The sequence below is a fragment of the Gracilinanus agilis genome, chromosome 4, assembly GCF_016433145.1.
Source record: "Gracilinanus agilis isolate LMUSP501 chromosome 4, AgileGrace, whole genome shotgun sequence".
In the NCBI taxonomy this organism is placed as follows: Eukaryota; Metazoa; Chordata; class Mammalia; order Didelphimorphia; family Didelphidae; genus Gracilinanus; species Gracilinanus agilis.
The window spans coordinates 423,966,685-423,987,887 of record NC_058133.1 but is presented as its reverse complement, the minus strand read 5'-3'; the positions used below and the strand labels follow the sequence as shown (position 1 = coordinate 423,987,887).

General features: G+C 40.9%; 2 protein-coding genes and 1 non-coding gene across 3 annotated transcripts in view; 2 read left to right on the top strand and 1 right to left on the bottom strand.

Annotated features, from left to right (window-relative positions):
* TCP1 (t-complex 1) overlaps positions 1–3,773 on the top strand; it is a 14,272-nt gene extending 10,499 nt beyond the window's left edge. Inside the window, exons 8-12 of the mRNA XM_044671802.1 lie at positions 314–489; positions 1,419–1,542; positions 2,681–2,873; positions 2,960–3,123; positions 3,399–3,773. Coding sequence (XP_044527737.1) covers positions 314–489; positions 1,419–1,542; positions 2,681–2,873; positions 2,960–3,123; positions 3,399–3,618 — 877 coding nt within the window. The 3' untranslated portion in view covers positions 3,619–3,773. The remainder of the gene's footprint in view (positions 1–313; positions 490–1,418; positions 1,543–2,680; positions 2,874–2,959; positions 3,124–3,398) is intronic.
* On the top strand, positions 1,616–1,739 carry LOC123248229. Its single transcript, XR_006506300.1, has one exon. It is a non-coding gene; the product is annotated as a small nucleolar RNA SNORA20 (small nucleolar RNA).
* Positions 3,606–21,203, bottom strand: ACAT2 (acetyl-CoA acetyltransferase 2). Its single transcript, XM_044671803.1, has 9 exons — positions 21,031–21,203; positions 19,323–19,457; positions 17,496–17,677; positions 14,369–14,486; positions 12,549–12,692; positions 7,709–7,831; positions 5,005–5,159; positions 4,464–4,574; positions 3,606–4,071 (listed from the first exon to the last, which is right to left on the bottom strand). The coding sequence occupies exons 1-9, from the start codon at positions 21,083–21,085 to the stop codon at positions 3,901–3,903; spliced, it is 1,194 nt and encodes a 397-aa protein (XP_044527738.1). The 5' UTR covers positions 21,086–21,203; the 3' UTR covers positions 3,606–3,900.

The window sequence follows — 21,203 nt, the reverse complement described above, 5'->3', positions numbered from 1 at the left end:
GGAGCCAATACTCAGTATTGACTCCAAGACAGAAGGTAAGGAAAAGAAATCAGTAATGTTGGTAAATTTGAACTCAATATGTTGGTAAAATGTTTGAAGCATCAAAAATATAAGGGCTTTTCTGTAAAGGAGATTGGTTTAGGTAAATAATGTAAATTTAAATTTAGAAAGAAAAACTTGTTGGAATGATAATGTTAATAAAATGGAATAGCCTATTAATATTTATGCTGAAAACTTTATTTGTAGGTATTTAAAAACTTTCCTGTATTAAGATAAGGAAGTTAGATTAATGATAATTATCATATTTCTTTAGAGAATCAGATATTACCAAGGAAAGAATTCAAAAGATACTGGCTACTGGTGCCAATGTTATTCTAACCACTGGTGGAATTGATGACATGTGTCTAAAGTACTTTGTTGAATCTATGACTATTGCAGTTCGAAGAGTTTTAAAAAGGGACCTTAAGCGAATTGCTAAAGCATCTGGAGGTAAGTATGAATGTTTAGGAGCTAGTTATTCTCTGTGGGAATTACAACTCTTAAAGTTGATTAGTTTTTCCCGTAGGTATGCCTTTAAACATAAAGTACTATGTGACCTTTAGCACTTCAAAAAGAAAACTAACAGCAGCTACTTTCATGTAGTTGTTACTGCTCATCTAATTTTTTTTTAAACATTTATTAATATTCATTTTTAACATGGTTACATGATTCATGCTCCTCCTTTCCCCTTCAACCCCCCCCCCCCCCACCCATGGCCGATGCGCATTTCCACTAGTTTTGTCATGTGTCCTTGATCAAGACCAATTTCCAAATTGTTGGTAGTTGCATTGGTGTGGTAGTTTCGAGTCCACACCCCCAATCATGTCCACCCCGACCCATGCGTTCAAGCAGTTGTTTTTCTTATATGTTTCCTCTCCTGCAGTCCTTCCTCTGAATGTGGGTAGCATCTTTACCATAAATCCCTCAGAATTGTCCTGGGTCATTGTATTGCTGCTGGTACAGAGGTCCATTACATTCGATGCTCATCTAATTTTTAATGGATTTGGGGGCAAAGAAAAATGTAATTTAAGAAAAAATGAGCCACTTTTTCACTTTGGGTTGATATTTTTTAATTCACTATGGAAAATGTTGAACTCATAATTTCTTAAGAAATTTTTTGGGGGGGGGACTATAGATAACAGAATCTCAACCATCGGGATATGGGTTTTTTTTGCTTAATATATAGGGATGTTTGGGGGGGATCTGGGTCCTTGCAAGCCAACACCTTATCTCTCCCTTTTTTTACCATGTAGGAAAGTGAGAACACTTTTCATATGGTAACAACAATTGGTCATCTTTAAGTCATCTTTCTTTTGTACAAGGAAAATGGGAGGGGAAAATGCATGTAAAAATTTCCAACTTTTTTTCTCGTTTAAAAGCAACCATTTTGTCAACGCTGGCTAATCTGGAAGGTGAAGAAAGTTTTGAAGCTTCAATGTTGGGACAAGCAGAAGAAGTAGTACAAGAGAGGATTTGTGATGATGAGCTAATTTTAATCAAAAAGTAAGCGATGCTATAGAATACCAAAGCTTATATAAATTTTTCTTTTTATTTGCATTAAATTAGAGCCATGTAACTTCCCATTTATTTGCTGCCATTCTTTCAGTAGGATGAGCAGTTATACGCATGGGATACAGTAAGATTAGTCCTGTAAATTAAGATGAAATCAACATTTCATCTGTTACAGGTCTATCACATTTTGTTAATACCTATAGATATTTTAGTAGACATTGAAGGAGGACATCCAGAAGAGGTAACCAGGATCCTATAGAGCAGTGATGGGCAACCTTTTGAACTTGGTGTGTCAAAATTTGCCAAAAAACTGAGCATAACGCAGGTGGTGTATCACTTCAAGAAAACCATAATTTCACGATATTTATAGTTTAAATAACAAAAACATATAATTGTAATATATAACTGTATTTAATAAGCCAAAATAGGTAAGTTAACATAGGTAGAATTGTCATCTATAGCACAGAGTTGTCTACACTACATTACAGCAAATGTTTCATCCTTGGCATGTGACCCCATACTTCTCTGTATGTGGCCACGTGTTATTGAAAATGGTGCATCAGTGCTAACACATGTCATAGGTTTGCCATCACTGATGTAGAGAGAGCCTTTATCTCATGATCTATGAGGATCAGTTTAGGGAATTAGTTATGTTGATCCTGAAGGACAGCTTTGAGGTGGGGGTGGTTCAAGGGTTATGTATTGTCCAAGAAAGATTAGATTTGTTGTGCTTGGCCCCAAAACAGTGAGTAGAAGACGCAAGATGTTGCCATATCATGTAAGGGAGAACTAATACTTAAAAGTTGCCCCAAAGTGGAAGAGGCTGCTCCCCTCTATAGAGACCGTCAAGTAATGGCTGGATGACTGACTACTTATTAGGCACGTTCTGAAAGAGATTAGTATTGTTGTATGGGCTAGACTAGTGACTTGGGTTTTCAAAACTCACAATTAGTTGAAGTTTCTTATACCTAGAGTTTTAATACTGAAGCAAAATTTTTATTATTTATAGCTTGACCTTAGTGTGAATAAAATGTTGCACCAACAGTTGCACTGATAAGTATTAATATTTTAGATTTCTATAATTCTAATTTGTTATAGAGAATGGTTTAACCATGGCTGTTTGTTACAGCACTAAAGCTCGGACATCTGCCTCAATTATTTTACGTGGAGCAAATGACTTCATGTGTGATGAGATGGAGCGTTCTTTACATGATGCTCTCTGTGTGGTGAAGAGGGTCCTGGAATCAAAGTCTGTAGTGCCAGGTGGTGGTGCTGTAGAAGCAGCCCTTTCCATTTATCTGGAGAACTATGCAACCAGCATGGTAAGAGTGCAAACCTTGTAGAGGGAGGCAGGGAGGTGGACCCATTTCCATGAAAAAGCAGCTAATTTTTTTATTTTCCCCTTCAGGGGTCACGGGAACAACTTGCTATTGCAGAATTTGCCAGATCTCTTCTCATTATTCCCAACACATTGGCAGTTAATGCTGCCCAAGACTCTACAGATTTGGTGGCCAAGTTAAGAGCTTTTCATAATGAGGCTCAGGTTAACCCAGAACGCAAGAACCTAAAATGGCAAGTATAGTTTCTTCTGCTTTTATTGTCTTTTTGCTTGTACAAATTAGAGGGCTGAATTTGGGGAATGCTTGTGTTTAAAGGTTAAAACTTTAGAGAAATTAAATCATCATTGATTGAGACATAAGAGAGCTATAGCTTTGCAGAAGTATGTTTACATGCCCGCTCTATATGTTTAGAATAACACTCCAATATGTGAGTTGGAAAAAGGAGATGGGGAGAATACAAGATTTTGATAAACAATATGGTATTTAATTCTTTTTTTCTAATTATAGGATTGGTCTTGACTTAGTCAATGGCAAACCTCGAGATAACAGGCAGACTGGTGTGTTTGAACCTACCATGGTTAAAGTTAAGAGTTTGAAATTTGCAACAGAAGCTGCAATCACCATTCTTCGAATTGATGACCTCATTAAGTTACATCCAGAAAATAAGGATGATAAAAGAGGAGGAAGTTATGAAGATGCAGTACACTCTGGAGCTATTGAAGACTGATCAGATTTTATTTATAACAATGTTACTGTTAGTTTAATTCTGTACCAGTTGGTCTTTATACTTTGTGTATGGACGTAAAAAATAGAGCAACCTGTCACGTTGACTTGAGTTTTTATAAGGGAGATGAAAGAAAATAAAAACATCTTTCTTCTGCTGTTTTTGGTCCCTGAAACATGTTTTCACAGGTAGTTAAGTAAGTTTGTTTTTTAAGACTCAAGAAGTTAAAATGTGGTTAAAGTTTTACAATTTGTTCAATCACTTTTTGACATTAAGCTTTTCTTTTCATTCTCTTTTAACACACATTGCTATTCCCATCCCTCCTCCAATGCAGAGAGCTGCCACTCCACGTGTTCCACCTATCCGCTCCAGTGTATGTAGCAGAGTAACAAGAATTCGACACCCTGATGCCCCAATGGGATGTCCCAAAGCTATGGCTCCACCTTGAATGTTGACCTAAAACAAACAATAAGGACACATTTTAAATCTCCAAGCTTGCTTTAAATGAGATCCCTATGGGAGCTTTGAGAATATTCCAATCCCTTGGTTTGGGTTTATTTCACCATAAGAAATGACAAACAAAACAGAGAAACCCAAGAAAACTTGCACAGATTCAGAGGGAAGTGGGCAAAACCAAGAAAATTTACATGACAGTTAATGAAAATAACTTTAGGACGATCACCATTAGAACTTAACTGTGCTGTGCCCCCCTGACTCCCCAAGGATCAGCTACTTGTCACCAATGAAGAGGGGAAGGAAAGCATTTATATGCCCAGCACTGTGCCAGGTGCTTTTACAAATACTGTCATTTGGCCATGTAAAAGTATCTCCTGAAACAATAAGCTCACCTTTTCTGGATTCAATCCGAGTTCCCTTGATACTGCTACAGCCAGGGATGCAAAGGCTTCATTGATTTCAAATGCATCAACATCTTCTAGTGTCCAATTTGCTTTGGCAACCTAAGTAAGAGGGAATAATGATAAAATGTGTCACTGAGGATAGAGGTAGCATGATCATAAAAGAAAGGCACCCCGGGTCATTCTCCCACTTGAAATACTGGGTTTTTTTTTTCCGATCTTGAGCCCAAGGAGCTTAAACATCTTGGTACCAACTCAAAGCTATAAATTGAAAAGCAGGTACACTGGTAAAGAGTTTAGTATTGAGTTTCTTAATCATGAATCTAGTCCAAAAGGAAAAGTATGAGTGGTTTTAAGTAAGGCATGACAGAAAATGGATTGGGAGCATAGGGATCTGGGTTCAAAAGCCAAGTCTGTTACTCTGGGTAAGTCAACCTCTGTGGGTCCCCAATTCCTTCATCTAGAAGACAGGATCATGATTGTTTTCCAACGTCCCTTCTAGACATAAAATCCAAGTACTATCAATACTTACAGCCTGCCTGATGGCTGGAATTGGTCCCGATCCCATAATGGAAGGGTCTACACCAACTTGTGACCAGGATACAATCTGTGCCAATGGTGTAAGACCTCGTCTTTCTGCTTCTGACTTTTTCATAAGAACCACAGCGGCAGCTCCATCGTTCATTCCTACATAACATGAGGGAGGTGCTTTCAAGATTCAGTCATGTTTTTTATTCTTAACTCATGCTAAATCTCTTCTTGTAACCTGATGGAAATTTTTACCTATTGTAGAATGTTATCTAATCTAGTTTTACCTAAAAATTATGTTCATCTGCCAGATTCTACTCCAGGTAAAACACTCATATTGTGCATGACCTATCCCTTAATATATAAATGTGGAAGCTAACTGAAAAAGTCTAGCCTTAAAGAAGAGTGAGATAAGCAGGCATCCCCACTTTATGCCACCACCTTCTTTTCTCAAGTATCCAGATAACCCTGATTTCTCTTACTACTATGAAAGATAAGTGGAATCCAAAACTGTCTTGAGTGAACCCCAAGAAATTTCCAACTGAGAAAAATGAAGTTATAGGGGGAAGGGAATAAGCATTTATATAGCACCTACAATGTGCCAGGCATTGTGCTAAGCACTTTAAAAAAATATCTTGGTTTTGAACTGACCCAACCATTCGGAAGTACAGTTTGAAACTACACCCAAACGGCTATAAAACTGCATACTTTGATCCTGTGATACCAATACTGGGTCTATCTCCCAAAGAGATAATAAAAAAGGAAAAAGATCTCACTTGTACAAAAATATTTATAGCTATTCTTTTTGTGGTGGCAAAGAACTGGAAATTGAGGGGATGTCCACCAGTTAGGGAATGGCTGAACGAACTAGTACATGTTGGTAATTGGAATATTATTGTGCTATAAGAAATGATAAGCAAGATGATTTCAGAAAAAGCTGCTAAGATCTGCGGGAACTGATGCAGAGCAAAACAAGCATAACTGGGAGAACATTGTACATAATAACAGCAATCCTGGGACAATCCTGAAGGACCTATGATGGGGGAATGCTATCCACCTCCAGAGAAAGAACTGCTGGATCGTCTTTCACATCAGTGTGTTTATGGTTTTGTTTTGGGGTTTAGGTTATGTATGAGTGTGCTTTTATAACCATGACCAATATGGAAGTGAGTTTTGCATGACAATAAACATAAAATTTAAAAAAAATCTTATTTGATCCTCATATTAACCCTGCAAGGTAGATGCTATTATCTATTTTTTAGTTGAGGAAACTGAAGCAAACTGTTTAAGTTGACTTGGCCAGGGTCAGTCACACAACCAGTTAAGTGAGCCTATTTTGAACTTAGGTCTTACTGCCTTAAGGCCCAGCACAATTATTGACTGAGTCATCAGCTGCCTAGAAAAAAATGTCTCCCATAGGTGTGCTAGCTGATTCTTTATGGCTACATCTCAGAGACTTACCATCAACCTGTTGGTACTTTCAACAGTAAGATTAAAGCAATGAGACTTGGAAGAAGGTAACAAAATATTAATAGCACTCAAATAACAAAGAGAAACAGCAGATGCCCATCCACCAAGGAACAGTTAAGCAAACGTGAACGTGGTGAAATGTATGACTGTAAGAAATGATGAAAAGAAGGAATGCAGATAAACGGGAAGAGCTACATAAATTTATGGAGAAAAGTGATGATTAGGAGAAAAACATCCATTTTGACTAGGTTAGTATAATAAAATGAAGGCAGTTTAATTCTGAAATAATGGTCTTTGAGAAGAACAGAAAAAATCCCTCCTACTGGCAGAAAGGCCAGGGTCAATGTTACAGACACTCAGTCACCATATCACACATTTGTTGCTTGACTTTGTTGGAAGGGTTTGATTTTAGGACTGGATTAAGAATAAATCCACTAATGACTCACGTTTAATGACTCATGGATGGAGGCAGCTGGGTGGAGAGAGCCAGGCCTAGAGACAGGAGGCCCTGGGTTCAAATCTGACCTCAACACTTCCTAGCTGGGTGACCCTGGGCAAGTCACTTAACCCCCATTGCCTGATCCTTACTGCTCTTCCGTCTTGGAACCAATACCTAATATTGATACTAAGATAGAAGGTAAGGGTTTAAAAAGAACAACACAAGTCAGTGATAAAAACAACTTAAAAAAAAAAAAAAGGGTAAATGAAGTCACAGGCAACTTGGTCTCCTCAAGGGAAACAAGAGTGCCTGACAGCTCGAAATGCTTTATTAGAGCTTTACAGAATGTTTTCTCTTAGTTTACCACAAGGTAGGTATGACATGTAATTATCCCCATTAAAAAAAAATCTTTACCTTCAGAATTAGTGCTGTGTATTGGTTCCAAGGCAGAAGAGCAGTAAGGGCTAGGCAATGGGAGTTAAGTGACTTACCCAGGGTCACCCAGCTAAGAAGTGCCTGAGGCTAGATTTGAAGCCAGGCCCTCCTGCCTCTAGGCCTGGCTCTCTATCCACTGAGCAGCCCAAGCTACTCTCATTTTTAGATGATGGCTCAAAGTGACAAGCCAAGGATCACATAAATAGGTGCTGGAGCCAGGATACAAATCTGAGTTTCCCATGACTTCAAAGCCAAAGTGCCACCCCAGAAAGAAGGAACAGAGGCCGCCCGTGTAGAGCCATAAACATTGGCGAGCAGGGAGGGCCTTTCCCGGCCCCTCTCCAACCACCCGGCCAACCCTCACCTGAAGCATTGGCGGCAGTTATTGTTCCTGATCCATCTGTCAGAAAGCAAGGCTTGAGTTTGGATATGGCTTCCAGAGTGCTTCCGTGCCGAGGAAATTCATCTGTCTTCACCTCCACGGGCCCTGAAAAAGCGAAGACGACGATGGCTCAGCCCAGGCCCTGACCAGAAAGGCCTCGAGCTTCCCGGGGAGCAGGCGCAGCAACCGAACCCTACTACTACTGGGAATCCTGTCACAGACCCCCACTGAAATCAGAGCAGGAGGCGAGGTTAAGGCAAGTGATGACTAAAACACAACCCACCATAAAACCAAATCTTTACGTTAAATCAGCATTTGGAGCACAGGCTTGGGTTTTACTTGCCATTAAAACTAGATTTTCAAAAAAACCTTGGCATAGAACTCTAAGGGAATTAGTAAGGAATATTTAACTCTTCCAGTGAATTCTGTTTTAAGGGATGTTCCTTTTAGAAAACTGACCATTAGGCTTAGCAAAAGAATGTCCATTTAGGTTTATCTTTTTTTTTGGGGGGGGCAAGGAAGTGGAATGGAGAGGGACTGGTCTCCCTAGCTTGATCAGGCTGGACATGCTGGAACCCAACACAGACCAATAAAGAAGCGGGAAGCGGCTCCATTTTCCCAACCTGGGTCATATCGATGGCCTTTTTATGGTGCACGTTTAAGGCTCTGGCCAAGCTGTTCCTATTGTACAGGCTTCGGACTGCCAAGGAAGTGATCCCAAAGTTAAGGCAAGTGAGAACTGAAATTTATTTCAAAAACCCGATCAGCCTGAAATCTGGAGACCCCAAGTTTGCCCCTGTCCCAGGAGAATCCAAGGGAGGTCTCAGCCTAGACAATAGACCTTAAAGTACTTGGTGGTCCCACTTAGGTGGGGTTAGCAACCTAATCAGGTGTTAAGAACCCTTTTTTGTCCTTTGGTTTCTCCCACAGTGTCAAAGTGCTTTCCAGGTAGCTGGGCCCTGGGTTGGATCTTTCCCTTCAGTGTTGTGTAAATGGAATTAACTCTAGCCAATTCATAGTCAAAACTCTACTCATCCTAGGTATAGAAATGATGTAATCCTCACCTCCCTTAATGGGGAGGGGAGACGAGTTACCCACACGTGACAATAAGTAACAAATCAAGAACAAGGGACTGCCGTTTGTCCACTTGAATTAGAGGTGGACCCACGGGAAGTGACTAAAGACACTTTCTCTTCAAGTATGTTGGTTACTTCCTGTGGAGGTAGTTCCCACCTTGAACTTGGTGCTGAAGGATCTCCTGAGACCACAGAACGCTTACACTCTGTATTGTCACGTGGGTAAGTTAGGCTGGCTTCCTTGGCCTACCTAGGCTGCTTCCAAACTCTGCCTTAAGTAGGCACTAGCCTATCTGGTTGCTAGGCCTTGAGGCTTGCAGCCTAATTTATTTAGCCTTTTCATCCAGGCCTCTGCAGGCCTGGACTAGCCTCTCCCTTTTTCTTTATTCCCATACCTTTACCTTCCTAATTGTAAATAAACTGCCTTAACCCCATGTTGACTTGGGTCTGATTTAATTACAGAATCAATCTGAATTGATGATTTTAAATACATATCTATAAATTACCTAAAATTCTCCTTCTTACAGTGTCCATCGTAAAGCATCAGCCTCTCCAGGATATCCTGTCTTGGACTTCTCATTTCCTTGTAGCCATTATAAAGCCAATCAATCACACTCCCTGGTCCCCAGTTCCCCAGAGGTATATAAGTCCCCCAAGTTCTATGGTTCATTGAAGGATCCTCTCAGAGATACTGTTGCCAGAGTGCCAGAGCCGTGTGGTTTTAGGCACTTGACTCTGTGTAGCAGCTGAGTATTGAACACTATCCCTCTCCTGATTAAAGAGTTAGTTTTTCTGACTAGTTTAGTAGTTCTCCGGTTCCCTCAAGTTAACCACCTTAGAATGGGGCAGCTGGGTAGTGTGATAATGAGATTAAATCTACCTAGCCTATTCTCAAATCTAATCAGAAAAGTGTAAACAACTGCACTTAACTCACAAGTTGGGAGGTCTGTAATGCCCCTGTACTAGAGTGACAAATCAGAATTTACTAACTGCCTCCTGGGCAGTCCTAAGAAAAGCATCTGTTGTGATTGGACATGTAAACTAGGAGGAAGGCACAGGAAGTGATGCAAAAGAAGCCCCTTTAAAAGAGAGTTCAGGGAATAGGTCTTGATCAAGGACACATGATAAAACCAGTGGAAATGTGTGTCAGCCATGGGTGGGGGGAATGCGGGGGGTGAAAGGGAAAATAGGAGCATGAATCATGTAACCAGGTTAAAAATGAATATTAATAAATGTTTAAAATTAAAAAAAAAAAAAAAGAGTTCAGGGGGCAGCTGGGTAGCTCAGTGGATTGAGAGTCAGGCCTAGAGATGGGAGGTCCTAGGTTCAAATCCGGCCTTAGACACTTCCCAGCTATGTGACCCTGGGCAAGTCACTTGACCCCCATTGCCCACCCTTACCACTCTTCCACCTAGGAGCCAATACACAGAAGTTAAGGGTTTAAAAAAAAAATTAAAAGAGTTCAGTGAATTTAGCTTCTCTCTTCTGGTTTGTGTCTCGGATCTGAAGGAGCTCTTCTTGTTCTGGTCCTGGGACCCTGAGACCTTGGTGAGACTGTTCTTAAATTTTTCCCTTAGAATTATATGTGGTGAGTGTAAAGACTAAATCTTCCCGGAATTCCAGGGACTTTTGGCCCTCCGCCTTGGGCTCAAGGCCAAGCCTCTCTTGACTGAGGGCTAAGTAGATCTGCCTGGGTTAAACTAGGGGATTGAGTGTGTTACTTATCCTATCTTATCCTCTCTCTCATCTTCTTATTTCCTCTTCCCCTTCTCATTTGTAAATAAACTTCCATACAAGTTAATTTGACTTGAGGTTATTCCTTAATTGGGGATTGATAGTTATTCAATTCCCTGGTGACCAAATGTTTTAATATTCACCCAATCAAAATCTCTTTTCACCCCTTACAGTAGCTCAGTGGATTGAGAGCCAGGCCCAGAGATGGGAGGTCCAGGGTTCAAATCTGGCCTCAGACACTTCTCAGCTATGTGGCCTTGGGCAACTCACTTAATCTACATTGCCTAGCCCTTACCTCTCCTCTGCCTTGGAACCAATATAGTATTGTATATAGTATCTAAGATGGAAGGTAAGAGTTTAGAAAATAATGCTAAGATGCTATACATGACAAATGGAAATAGTATCATCCCAACTGGATTTGCAGTTTTCATTTCGAATGGCAAATAAAGAATTAATTTTTAGAATACTTGCTCCCAACAGTGAGAATATAGATTATAATCCATTTTGAAATTGCTTTACAAAACCTTTGCTTTTTCCAAATCAAAAAGACCACTAACACCAAGTATCTTAATTATTACTACTGTGACCTTATGTGAATAGAATTAGCTTAAACTCATTCATGGTCAAAACTCTACTATCAGAGATGATGTCATCCCCACCTCCCTTAGTGGGGAGGGGAGGGAGACGAGGTACCCACACGTGACAATAGGTAACAAATCAAGAACAAGGGACTGCCCTTTGGGCAGTCCAAATCAGTGTAGAAGCTGCCATTTGTCCACTTGAATTAGAGGTGGACCCACAGGAAGTGACGAGAGACACTATCTCTTCAAGTAGGTTGGTTACTTCCTATTGGGGCAGTTCCTGCTTTGAACTTGGTGCTAAAGGATCTCGGCTGAGACCTCAGGCTGCTTCCACTCTGAATTGTCACGTGGGTAAGTTAGGCTGACTTCCTTGGCCTACCTTGGCGTTTTCCAGAGTCTACCTTAAGTAGGCTCTTGACTCTCTGATTGCTTCCTTGTGGCATGTCATTTAGTTTAATTAGCCTTTTAACCCTCTCTCTCTGTCCAGGCCTCTGCAGGTCCAGACTAGCCTCTCCCTCTCTCTATTTCCCTCCTAATTGTAAATAAACTACCTTTAATCTGATCCTGACTTTGGTCTATTTTAATTATGGAATCAATCTGAATTATTGATTCCTGGCGGCCACACCTTAAATATATATCTATATAATACCTAAAATCTCCCTCTTACAACCTTTAAATGGATATGGTCCATTATGTTTCAGTGTGCTTTTCGGTAGTGCATTTTTTCTGCCCAAAAATGGAAGGGGAAAAAACCCCGCCAGCAGCTGCCTCAGATGAAATAGCATAGAATCTGGTAAAACTCCTGATGCTGAGACCAGGAGGTAGCCAGACTTAGCTTAGAGTCCCACCTCTTCCCCTCTGTAACTCTGGGACTGGACATTTAATCTTGTGGCTTCTGTTTCCTCCCCTGGAGCCCAAAGGCTAGACTAGCAGACTCGCTCTTCAGTAGTAGGCAAAACCCCTAAAGGCTGGGCTAGCTTCTGCACACAGGAAGTGCTTAACAGATGCTTGTGAACTCTGCAGATGACTTCCACAACCTACCAGTGAGCTCCTGCTGTTTTCTGATCTACCAGCTATCTCTGCAGATCACTTCCTTTCCCTTGAGTCTCCTAAAACACTACCATGTAAGCATGGCTCCAGAGAAGAATCATGAGAAGACATCACTCTTCTGCAGAGGTGGGAAGTCCACAGGGATGGAACTTTGCAGATATTTTCACATGATCATTTCTTTCTTTTTGGGGTGGGGGGGCTGCTCATTCCCCTCCCCATTTTTTAGGGGTGGTGGAATGGGGAACTTGGAGTGATATAAAAACAAAAAGCTATTAATAAAAATGCAGTTTTAGAAGTTCCATTAAGTCCTTGTTTATACAATTTTCCTCTTATATTAAAAATATCCCCTCTAGTGTTTTAGGTACAGCAATCCACACCTACCTTTTCTAGAAGGTACAGAAACAGGTACAATCTCTTTGTCAAAATAGCCTGCTTTTTGAGCATTCTCTGTCCTCTTCTGTGACAAGAGAGCACATTCATCTTGCTCTTCTCTACTCACTTTCCATTTTTGTGCCACATTTTCAGCTATTGGAGGAGGACAAGACAATGAAATAGATTAGTGTGTGCACAGTCGACTTCCAAAAACATTAGAAATGCCTTCTACTAAAAACAAGCATCTACTATTCAACATCAGCATTTACCCACGCCGATTTAAACCATTTCTCTTAATCCTTGTTCTAGATTTGTTCTTAAGTGGACGTGGTGACTGGAAATTGTGATGTAATTTTAAATTAATTAAAAATTTCCCCCCACATTGTTCATTTTTGTAAGTGAATGATCTCATAAAATACAAACCCCAAAACACAAACCCAAATAAACAAGTTAAAAATTGTACGTTTTTTTATCTGCATTCTGATTCCCACAGTTCTTTCTCTGGAGTGGATAGTGTTCTTTGTCCTAAATCCCTCAGAATTGTCTGGGATCTTTCTATTGCTGCTGAGAATAACTCAGTCTAAGTGATGACTTTTTTTTAAAACCCTTCCCTTCCCCCTTAGAGTCAATACTGTGTATTGGTTCCAAGGCAGAAGAGTTGTAAGGACTAGGCAGTGGGGTTAAGTGACTTGCCCAGGGTCACACAGCTAGGAAGTGTCTGAGGTCAGATTTGAACAAAAGTCCTCCCATCTCTGGGCCTGACTCCCAATCCACTAAGCTACTCAGCTGCCCCCTAAGTGATGTGATTTTAAGAAACTGTGACATGATCTTTAAGAAATTATTTTCTTCCCATACAAATTATATCATTTTATTTAAAAATGAAAAAAGTGATGTGGGGAATGTAGGAGGTGCAAGCATGATGTGGTTGGAAGGTTCACTTGGTTTGTGGCCACAAGATGAAAGAGGACATGTGGTAAAGTCAAGTGGTATCATTTAATTTAGCCTCTTGAGTTCTGGGCATCCCAGGGGAGGCCAAGGTCCAACTCACAGCTCCTAAGGAAGGAAGAATCCCCTCCGCAGGAGATCCCCCATCATTCTTTCCCCGCTCCCACTCCCCATTCCCCACCTCTGTGACCATCACTAACCCCCAAGTGACTAGACATGCTTCACTTGGAGCAAATCAAAGTCAGTATCTTCAGCCTTGAACAATAGTTTTGGGGACAAAAATGTAGACAAACTGCTAAAACCTAGGAATCCTCCTATTAAAAGGGAATGGGGGGGGGGTAGCTCAGTGGATTGAGAGTCAGGCCTAGAGATGGGAGGTCCTAGGTTCAAATCTGCCCTCAGACACTTCCCAGCTATATGACCCTGGGCAAGTCACTTGACCCCCATTGCCTACTCTTATCACTCTTCTGCCTTGGAGCCAATACACAGAAGTTAAGAGTTTAAAAAAAGGGAACTAGACACTGAAGTATTCAAACCTATCCTGTACTGTTCTAACATGATTTTAGGAGAGTGGAAGGGATGTCTCCAAGGGTCTAGTTAACTTTAACTGGGTGATAACCAGGAGGAGACAAAGAAAGGGTAGGGTAAGGGGCAGAGATTTTCCTATAGAACCACAAGCCGATTGACCTATCGTAAATCTATAACCCTGCCTCAGTTTTCTCATTTATAAAAAGAGGGGGTCGGACAACATGTTCTTTTTAACATGATCTTTAAGATTGCTTCCCGCTCTGATACTCTACAATAACAGGGGCATAATTCTAATCAACTCATCCCAAACATACATTTCTATAATTTTTTAAACCCAAACTGTTCTATTCCCTTACCTGTAATCCCCATGTGGTAGTTGTGGAATGCGTCCGTAAGTCCATCATAGATCACACTGTCCTTCAGGGGGGTCTCACCCATTTTCAATCCTGTTCTTAAGTGAACAAAATGAGGCGCCTGGGAACAAGAAATATCTCATCAACTTAGACAGAGGATGTGTATCCAACCAAGTTCTTTCCGCAAACAAATGCTAAACAGGTTTGCCTTTTGGGAACAGCCACGCTAAGACAAGCAGAAGAGGGGCCTCAGAGCCAATGTGGGTAAAAACATCCGCGGTGTTCTGCAGGCCAGCTCAGGGTGGGGGAAGACAACATGAGGTGTGGGCTAAGGACAACACGAGTCTAGTAACTACAGTAATTTCAAAGCAGTAATGAGCATAAATGATATTTCAAGACATCTACAAATGTAATGAGATGCTAAAACATCAGTGATTTTTCCTGGTGACTAAGTGAGTCACAAGTATTTTTGCTAATGCTACTGTCATTTGTTACCTACAGCCACAATGGAAGGAAATGCTAACATTCAAGTTAATGAAAACAAAGATGTATGTGTCTGTTTTCCCATTCAGGTTCATGGACACCCCCCCTTTCCCTCACCCCCCCCCCAATCTATCCATAGACTCCTCATCTATAGGTTTAACTGAATGTCACAATCTAATTCCTGTATGTACAGTGAGGCCAAACTCTTCTTGCAAGGCTACAGACCTCTCCTAGAAGGTCCTGTGAAAGCACCAGGGCTCAAAGCTGCCATCAACAAAAGGGCTTTTTAGGAAGATCCCACAATCTGCAGAAAATAACTTTCAACTTGGCCCTCACCGTGGGAAAGTCCTTTGGCAAACATCCATCTCCCCATTTTAGGTTTCATCTGGTTCTTGGGGTTGGAGGGTTACTGAAACAGAGGATCTTTGGCATCTATTTTTAAGTAATCTTAAATGATTTTGATATAGGAGTGAGCAATACTTTGTTGGGAAAACTCCTTAAGTGACATTTTAATCTACCAAATCAAATGCTATTCTTTAGTCAAGAAACAATAAGCAGTTTGTCTTTTATTTTGCATTAATATGGAAATATATTTTGCATAACTTCACATGTATAATAGATATCAAACCCTAAAGGGGTAGGAAGTGGGACACACAAAATGATTATTAAAAAAATTTTTACATGTAATTGGGAAATATTTAACAAAATTAATAAAAATAATTAAATACTAAGCATTATGGGCCCCTCTATTCTCCAAATCAGAGGCTCTTAAACTTTTGTGTGTGTCTAGGGAAGCCTATGGACCCCTTTCTCAGAACAAAGTTCTTAAAGGCAACAAAACAATTATATTAAGACTCAATTATCAAAATGCACTTTAAAAATAGTGGGCCACAGGTTAAATCTACTCTAAATAAGACAACTGTGCAATAGTAAAAAAGTGGCTATCAAACATTTATAAAACTATTCCTCAGTATCTTAATTAAGAATGTCTTCAATATCTACATAGAGTCGCCTAAAATTTTTAAACAGAAGGAAAAGTAAGGTCAGCAGTTGCTGTTATTCTCTCAATCAACATTTTTTGATATTATAAGGTCTGAGGCTTTTTTTTGGTCAAATCTTTGGTACTGTTTTCTTTTTCAGATACTTTGTGAATGAATTCCCACCACTAGGGGCTCCCTATATTAATGACAAACTTAGTTCCACAACCTGATCAGCTTAACCCACTGCAGATCAGATCTCCTGAGCACAAATGATACTCAAGCCTCAGGCTCCTCAGTAACATGAATTATAGACATGTGCCACAATGCCTAGCCTTCTCTTTGCTCTTTAGTCTGTCTCATCTAAAAGCACATGTCGGGGTGTGGGGGTGGGGAGCAGCATGGTGGCTCAGCTGATGGGAGCCAGGTCCTGGGTTCAAATCTCACTTCACATTTCCTAGCTGTGTGACCCTGGGCAAGTCACTTGATGCCCATTGCCTAGTCCTTACCATTCTTCTGCCTTGGAACCAATACACAGTACTGATTCTAAGGGGGAAGGTAAGGGTTTAAAAAATTAAAAAAAGGAAGAAAAGCACATTTGGGACTGTAATATTAAGAGTCCAGGTGTGGAGATACTATTATCCTCAATGGGGAATAAAATTTGTGATAAAACTATTCGCAAATATCTTCTATTTCTCTTTTGTTTCTCTTCTCCATTTCCAAGCTCCAACCATTCTTGGTGCAAGGATTTAAATGCCCTCTGGATGACTTTTACTTGGGTTTCTTTCCAAGATTTCTTTAAACTGGATTTCATCATTCATTGCTTCCCTCTGTTTTATTTGGTACTCATAATGCTTATCATCTCATCCTCTTTATAAAATTTTACAAATAAGTAAATTGTTGTTGCTTTTGGCTAAAATTCATTTTGCTTGGCAATTAAGTCACTGCCTCGTGGGCTAATTTTTAGGCTCCTTTGGTCTCCCTTGTTACAGCAATTTTTTTTTACTTCCATCACATTTCTCTAAAAGATTACAGTCTCTTGAACTTTCTTCTGACCACAACCTATTTTTCATTATCAATAAACTGTTTGACCAGATCAAGAACAGTTGTTTCAAGAAAGAAATTTATGAAATTGGTTTTATTATACATACAAAAGCAACAATGAGCATAGATTTAAGATTAAAATCAAACTGGTTCAATGCCTTCAGGAAAACTGAGGCTAATAGAGGTCAAGTGACTTGTGCAAGGTCACAAAAGTAGTAAAAGTAGCACAGCTGGGATATACGAAAACAATTCACACCAGTTGAAAAAATACTGAACATTAAAGGAAATACTATTACAGCTTTTGTCCCCGCTGTATTGAAATAAGTGGATCTATTTTCTTTCCAAGAAGAAAGGATTACATAAATGTGCCTACATCTTCTTGACTTTTGGTTCAGGCCCATTGTTACTCAAAAACTAATTAAACAAATGGACTGGGTTCAAAGGTCCACAAGTTAATGAAGTTCATTCCCCCCCCCCCCCCAATTCACTCTTTGTTTAGTTCACAACCCTTTTTAAAAGAAGTTTGGGAACTTTCTGATTAACAGTTAATGATTAAGTACTATTTGATTTTCTTTTTGGGGGAAGGGTTGGGTGAGGCTCAAAGTTCATTCCTCCAGAGCCCATACCTTGCTCATGCTCTCCATGCCTCCTGCTATGACAACACTGGACTCTCCAGACCCAATGGACTGAGCCCCAAGACAGACAGCTTTGAGGCCTGATCCACAGATCATCTGACAACTCCAAGCTGGCACGACATAGGGGATTCCAGCTCCCACACTGGACTGTCGAACAGGATTTTGGCCACACCCTAAGAGGAGGAGGGATCTGGGTTAAAAGTTAGAGCTAGGAAGAGTGGCAAGTGGCAAGTGTTTACAGGGATTCCCGAAGGGTTAACAGAAGAGAGATAAATTGCCTTACAGCTGAGTAGAAGCAGGAATGGGTAGGAAGCTCTCTAATGTCTGTTGAGCCAGGAAGACCTGAGTTTGAGTGCCACCACCTATGACACATAATGGCTGTGTGTCTCTGAGAAAGTCAGTGTTCTAGGCTACCCCTTAAGCTTTTCAGGTGCCTACCTGCAAAGGGAGAAGGAGTTTCTTCACCTGGGAATTCCTTTTTTAAGCCAATAAAATCACAGGTCTAGTCCTTGTCTCTATTCCTGTTTGATTCAGTCAATGATGGAACAATTAAAAAACAAAGAAAAATACAAGAAAGAAACTTTAGTCTCTATTTTTTTTATCTTTTTGCTATGACAGAGCACTAGGCCTGGGGTCAAGAAGACCTGAGTGCGCTTTAAAAGAATGCATACCCTTTGATTCGGCAATACCACTACTGGGATTGTACCTCAAAGAGATAATAATGAAAAATGTTTGTATCAAAATATTCATGGCTGCATTCTTTGTGGTGGCAAAAAATTGGAAAATGGGGGGGGGTATCCCTCAATTCAGGAATGACTGAACAAATAGTGGTATCTGATGGTGATGGAACACTATTGTGTTGTAAGAGGTGATAAACAGGAGGATTTCTATAGGAATGGAAAGACCTCCATGAACTGAAGTGGAGCGAAATGAGCAGAACCAGGGATATATAGAAACAGAAACATTGTAGGACAACCAAATGTAATAGACTTTGCTACTAATAGCAATGTAATGATCCAGAACAATTCTGAGGGACTTTATAAGAAAGGATGCTATCTGCATTGAGAGAAAGAACTATAGGAGTTGAAACAGAAAAGAAAAACTTATGACATCACTTTTCACTTGTTTATATGGGTATATGACTTGGGGTTTTGGCTTTAAAAGATTGCTCTATGGTGAAAACGAGTAATGTGGAAATAGGTATCACATGATAACATTTGTACAAGCCAGTGGAATTGCTTGTCAGTTGAAGGGGTAGGGGAGGGAGGGAAAGAAAATGAAAAACTTGAGGGAAAAAAAGACCAGAGTGCAAAACTAGCCTCAGACACTTCCTAGCTATGTAGCCTTGGGCAAGTCACTTAATTTCAACTGCCTAGTCTTTTTTTCCCTTCTGCCTTGCAACTATTAGTTTAGAAGACAAGGTAAGAGGTGTTGTGTGTGTGTGTGTGTGTGTGTGTGTGTGTGTGTGTGTGTGTGTGTCTCAGCTCGTNTGTGTGTGTGTGTGTGTGTGTGTGTGTGTGTGTGTGTGTGTGTGTGTGTGTGTGTCAAGAGGGTTCTAAAAAGGAAATGTTTTTAACAGAAAAGAATGAATCCCTGTTGGCAAAAACTTATGCTAGAGCAATAATAAGGAAGGCTTTGTGCCTCCTAAAGATTAGTGGGAAAGGAATAATCCGTAAATCTTTTATAAATTAGAGAATGCTTCCTGAAGAAATCAAGTCTTTAAATAGCAACAATCTGTCATCAAAACAAACCATATAAGAATAGGCAGGCACCAAAAAGCCAAAGTCTCTGACAAATCCAAATTTCTGTTAAGCTTACCTGCTGACAAAACATGCCCAAAAATAACCTCAGACACATCTTCTGGAGCAACAGAGGCCCTTTTTAGAACTTCTTTAATGACAGTGGAGCCCAGCTCATGGACAGGGACAGTAGATAAAGAACCATTAAAGGACCCTGAAATAAAATATTAAACATTAATTCTGAAACTTCATTGACCTCCTCACAGGAAAAAAGTGGTTTTGATAAAACACATCAGCAAGGTACTGCCATGATCTCCAACCCCAGTCCAATGTTATCTAAATAGCTAATTATTAAGCAGCATAATTATTAAATTATGACCAATGAAGACAACTCACTCTCTCTTTTTTTTTTTTAACCCTTGTACTTTGGTGTATTGTCTCATAGGTGGAAGATTGGTAAGGGTAGGCAATGGGGGTCAAGTGACTTGCCCAGGGTCACATAGCTGGGAAGTGGCTGAGGCCGGGTTTGAACCTAGGACCTCCTGTCTCTAGGCCTGACTCTCACTCCACTGAGCTACCCAGCTGCCCCCTCACTCTCTTTTTTTAAATGACTCTTACTTCTTAGAATTGATATATACCAAGTATCAGTTCTAAGGCAGAAGAGTGGTAAGGGCTAGGCGACTGGGGTCACATAGTTAGGAAGCATCTGACACCAGATTTGGGTCTTCCTGATTCCAGGCCTGGAACTCTACATACTGAGCTGCTTCAACAGTTCTTTCGAAGGAAGCCTCACCCTCTTTGGCATTTATTTTTCAAGACTTTTGGTCCATTACCTTGTGATTCAATTATTTATCAGAAATTATACTTTAGGTCCCAAGACACTAAAATGCCACTCGTGAACAAAACACCTAAGTCTGGAAGACCCAAGTTTCTAATCCTGCCTGGAATACTTAATAACTGTGTGATCTCAGGCAAACTGCTTAACCTTTATGCCTGTTTCCTCTTCGGTAAAATGGCTCCTTTAGTCTCTTCTAATTAGGGGTTTGCTGGAGTAATTTTAAACTGGAGAATTTTAAATTTAAAGCAAGTAGTTACACCTCAGAAATCTCAAGTCAGGGCTTGATTTATTATTTTGCTGATTGTTTGCACTTAAATGTTAATAATTCCAGTTCAACTTACATGCGTGTATGTACACTTTTTTCCTCCGGGAGTGCTGGGTTATTAAAGAAGCTTCCAACTATAAAATTATGATCTAATGAACCTTCCAATCATTTCCTAATTAACTATCCCGATACCCACTACCTAAATAGTCCCATCTCAGGTCTACAGGGGAACCGCCGCCCCCAGAACACATGTGACAAGCGGATGGCGCTACCGGACTCTGACCAATCAGAGGCCGGCCCCGAGAGCTTATCTCCTCATCAGCCAATGGTGGGGTCGGTGTGCGAGGTGGTCCTACCTCGGAGAGCCAATTACTACCAGATGAGCGTCAACCGGGTGGCGGAGAATCCCGTACGCCAGGCGGACCGGTCCGAGCTCGGGTTCTCGTCGGCACCCTCCCCCCCCCCCTCCTGGGGATCTTACCCCCTTCTGGTTTCTCTGTCCGTGCAGGACCATAAGTTAGGCGGCGCATGGGGTCCCAAAGAGATCTGTACCCCACAACCTGCCGATCTGGACTGCAAGGTCCCGGCACAGGCGAAGAGGGGCGAATCGACCCCGGTCCATAAGCTTAGGGCCCAGGCTCTAGCCGTGGTCCGAGCCCTGGGCACCTGGGGACAGCTGCTCACCTATGGCAGTCCTGGCTGCGGAGACAATGACCACGGGGTCTAAGCCTGTGCTCATCTTCCAGCTGGTTTCAGGCGGCGAAGGCAGCGGAGGCTAGAGCTGTTCGGCTGCGGGGCTTCCACTCGAACGTGCTCGGCTCCCGACTCTCCGTGGCAGAGTGGGGTTCGGGTACCGA

Coding starts and splice junctions, on each gene's coding strand:
- ACAT2 (XM_044671803.1), bottom strand. CDS start 21,085: ATGAGCACAGGCTTAGACCCCGTGGTCATTGTCTCCGCAGCCAGGACT. Junction 7,832..12,548: donor TTCTGTACCTTCTAGAAAAG/GTAGGTGTGGAT, acceptor TCGCTTTTTCAG/GGCCCGTGGAGGTGAAGACA. Junction 4,575..5,004: donor TTCCAGCCATCAGGCAGGCT/GTAAGTATTGAT, acceptor CCTCTTACTTAG/GTTGCCAAAGCAAATTGGAC.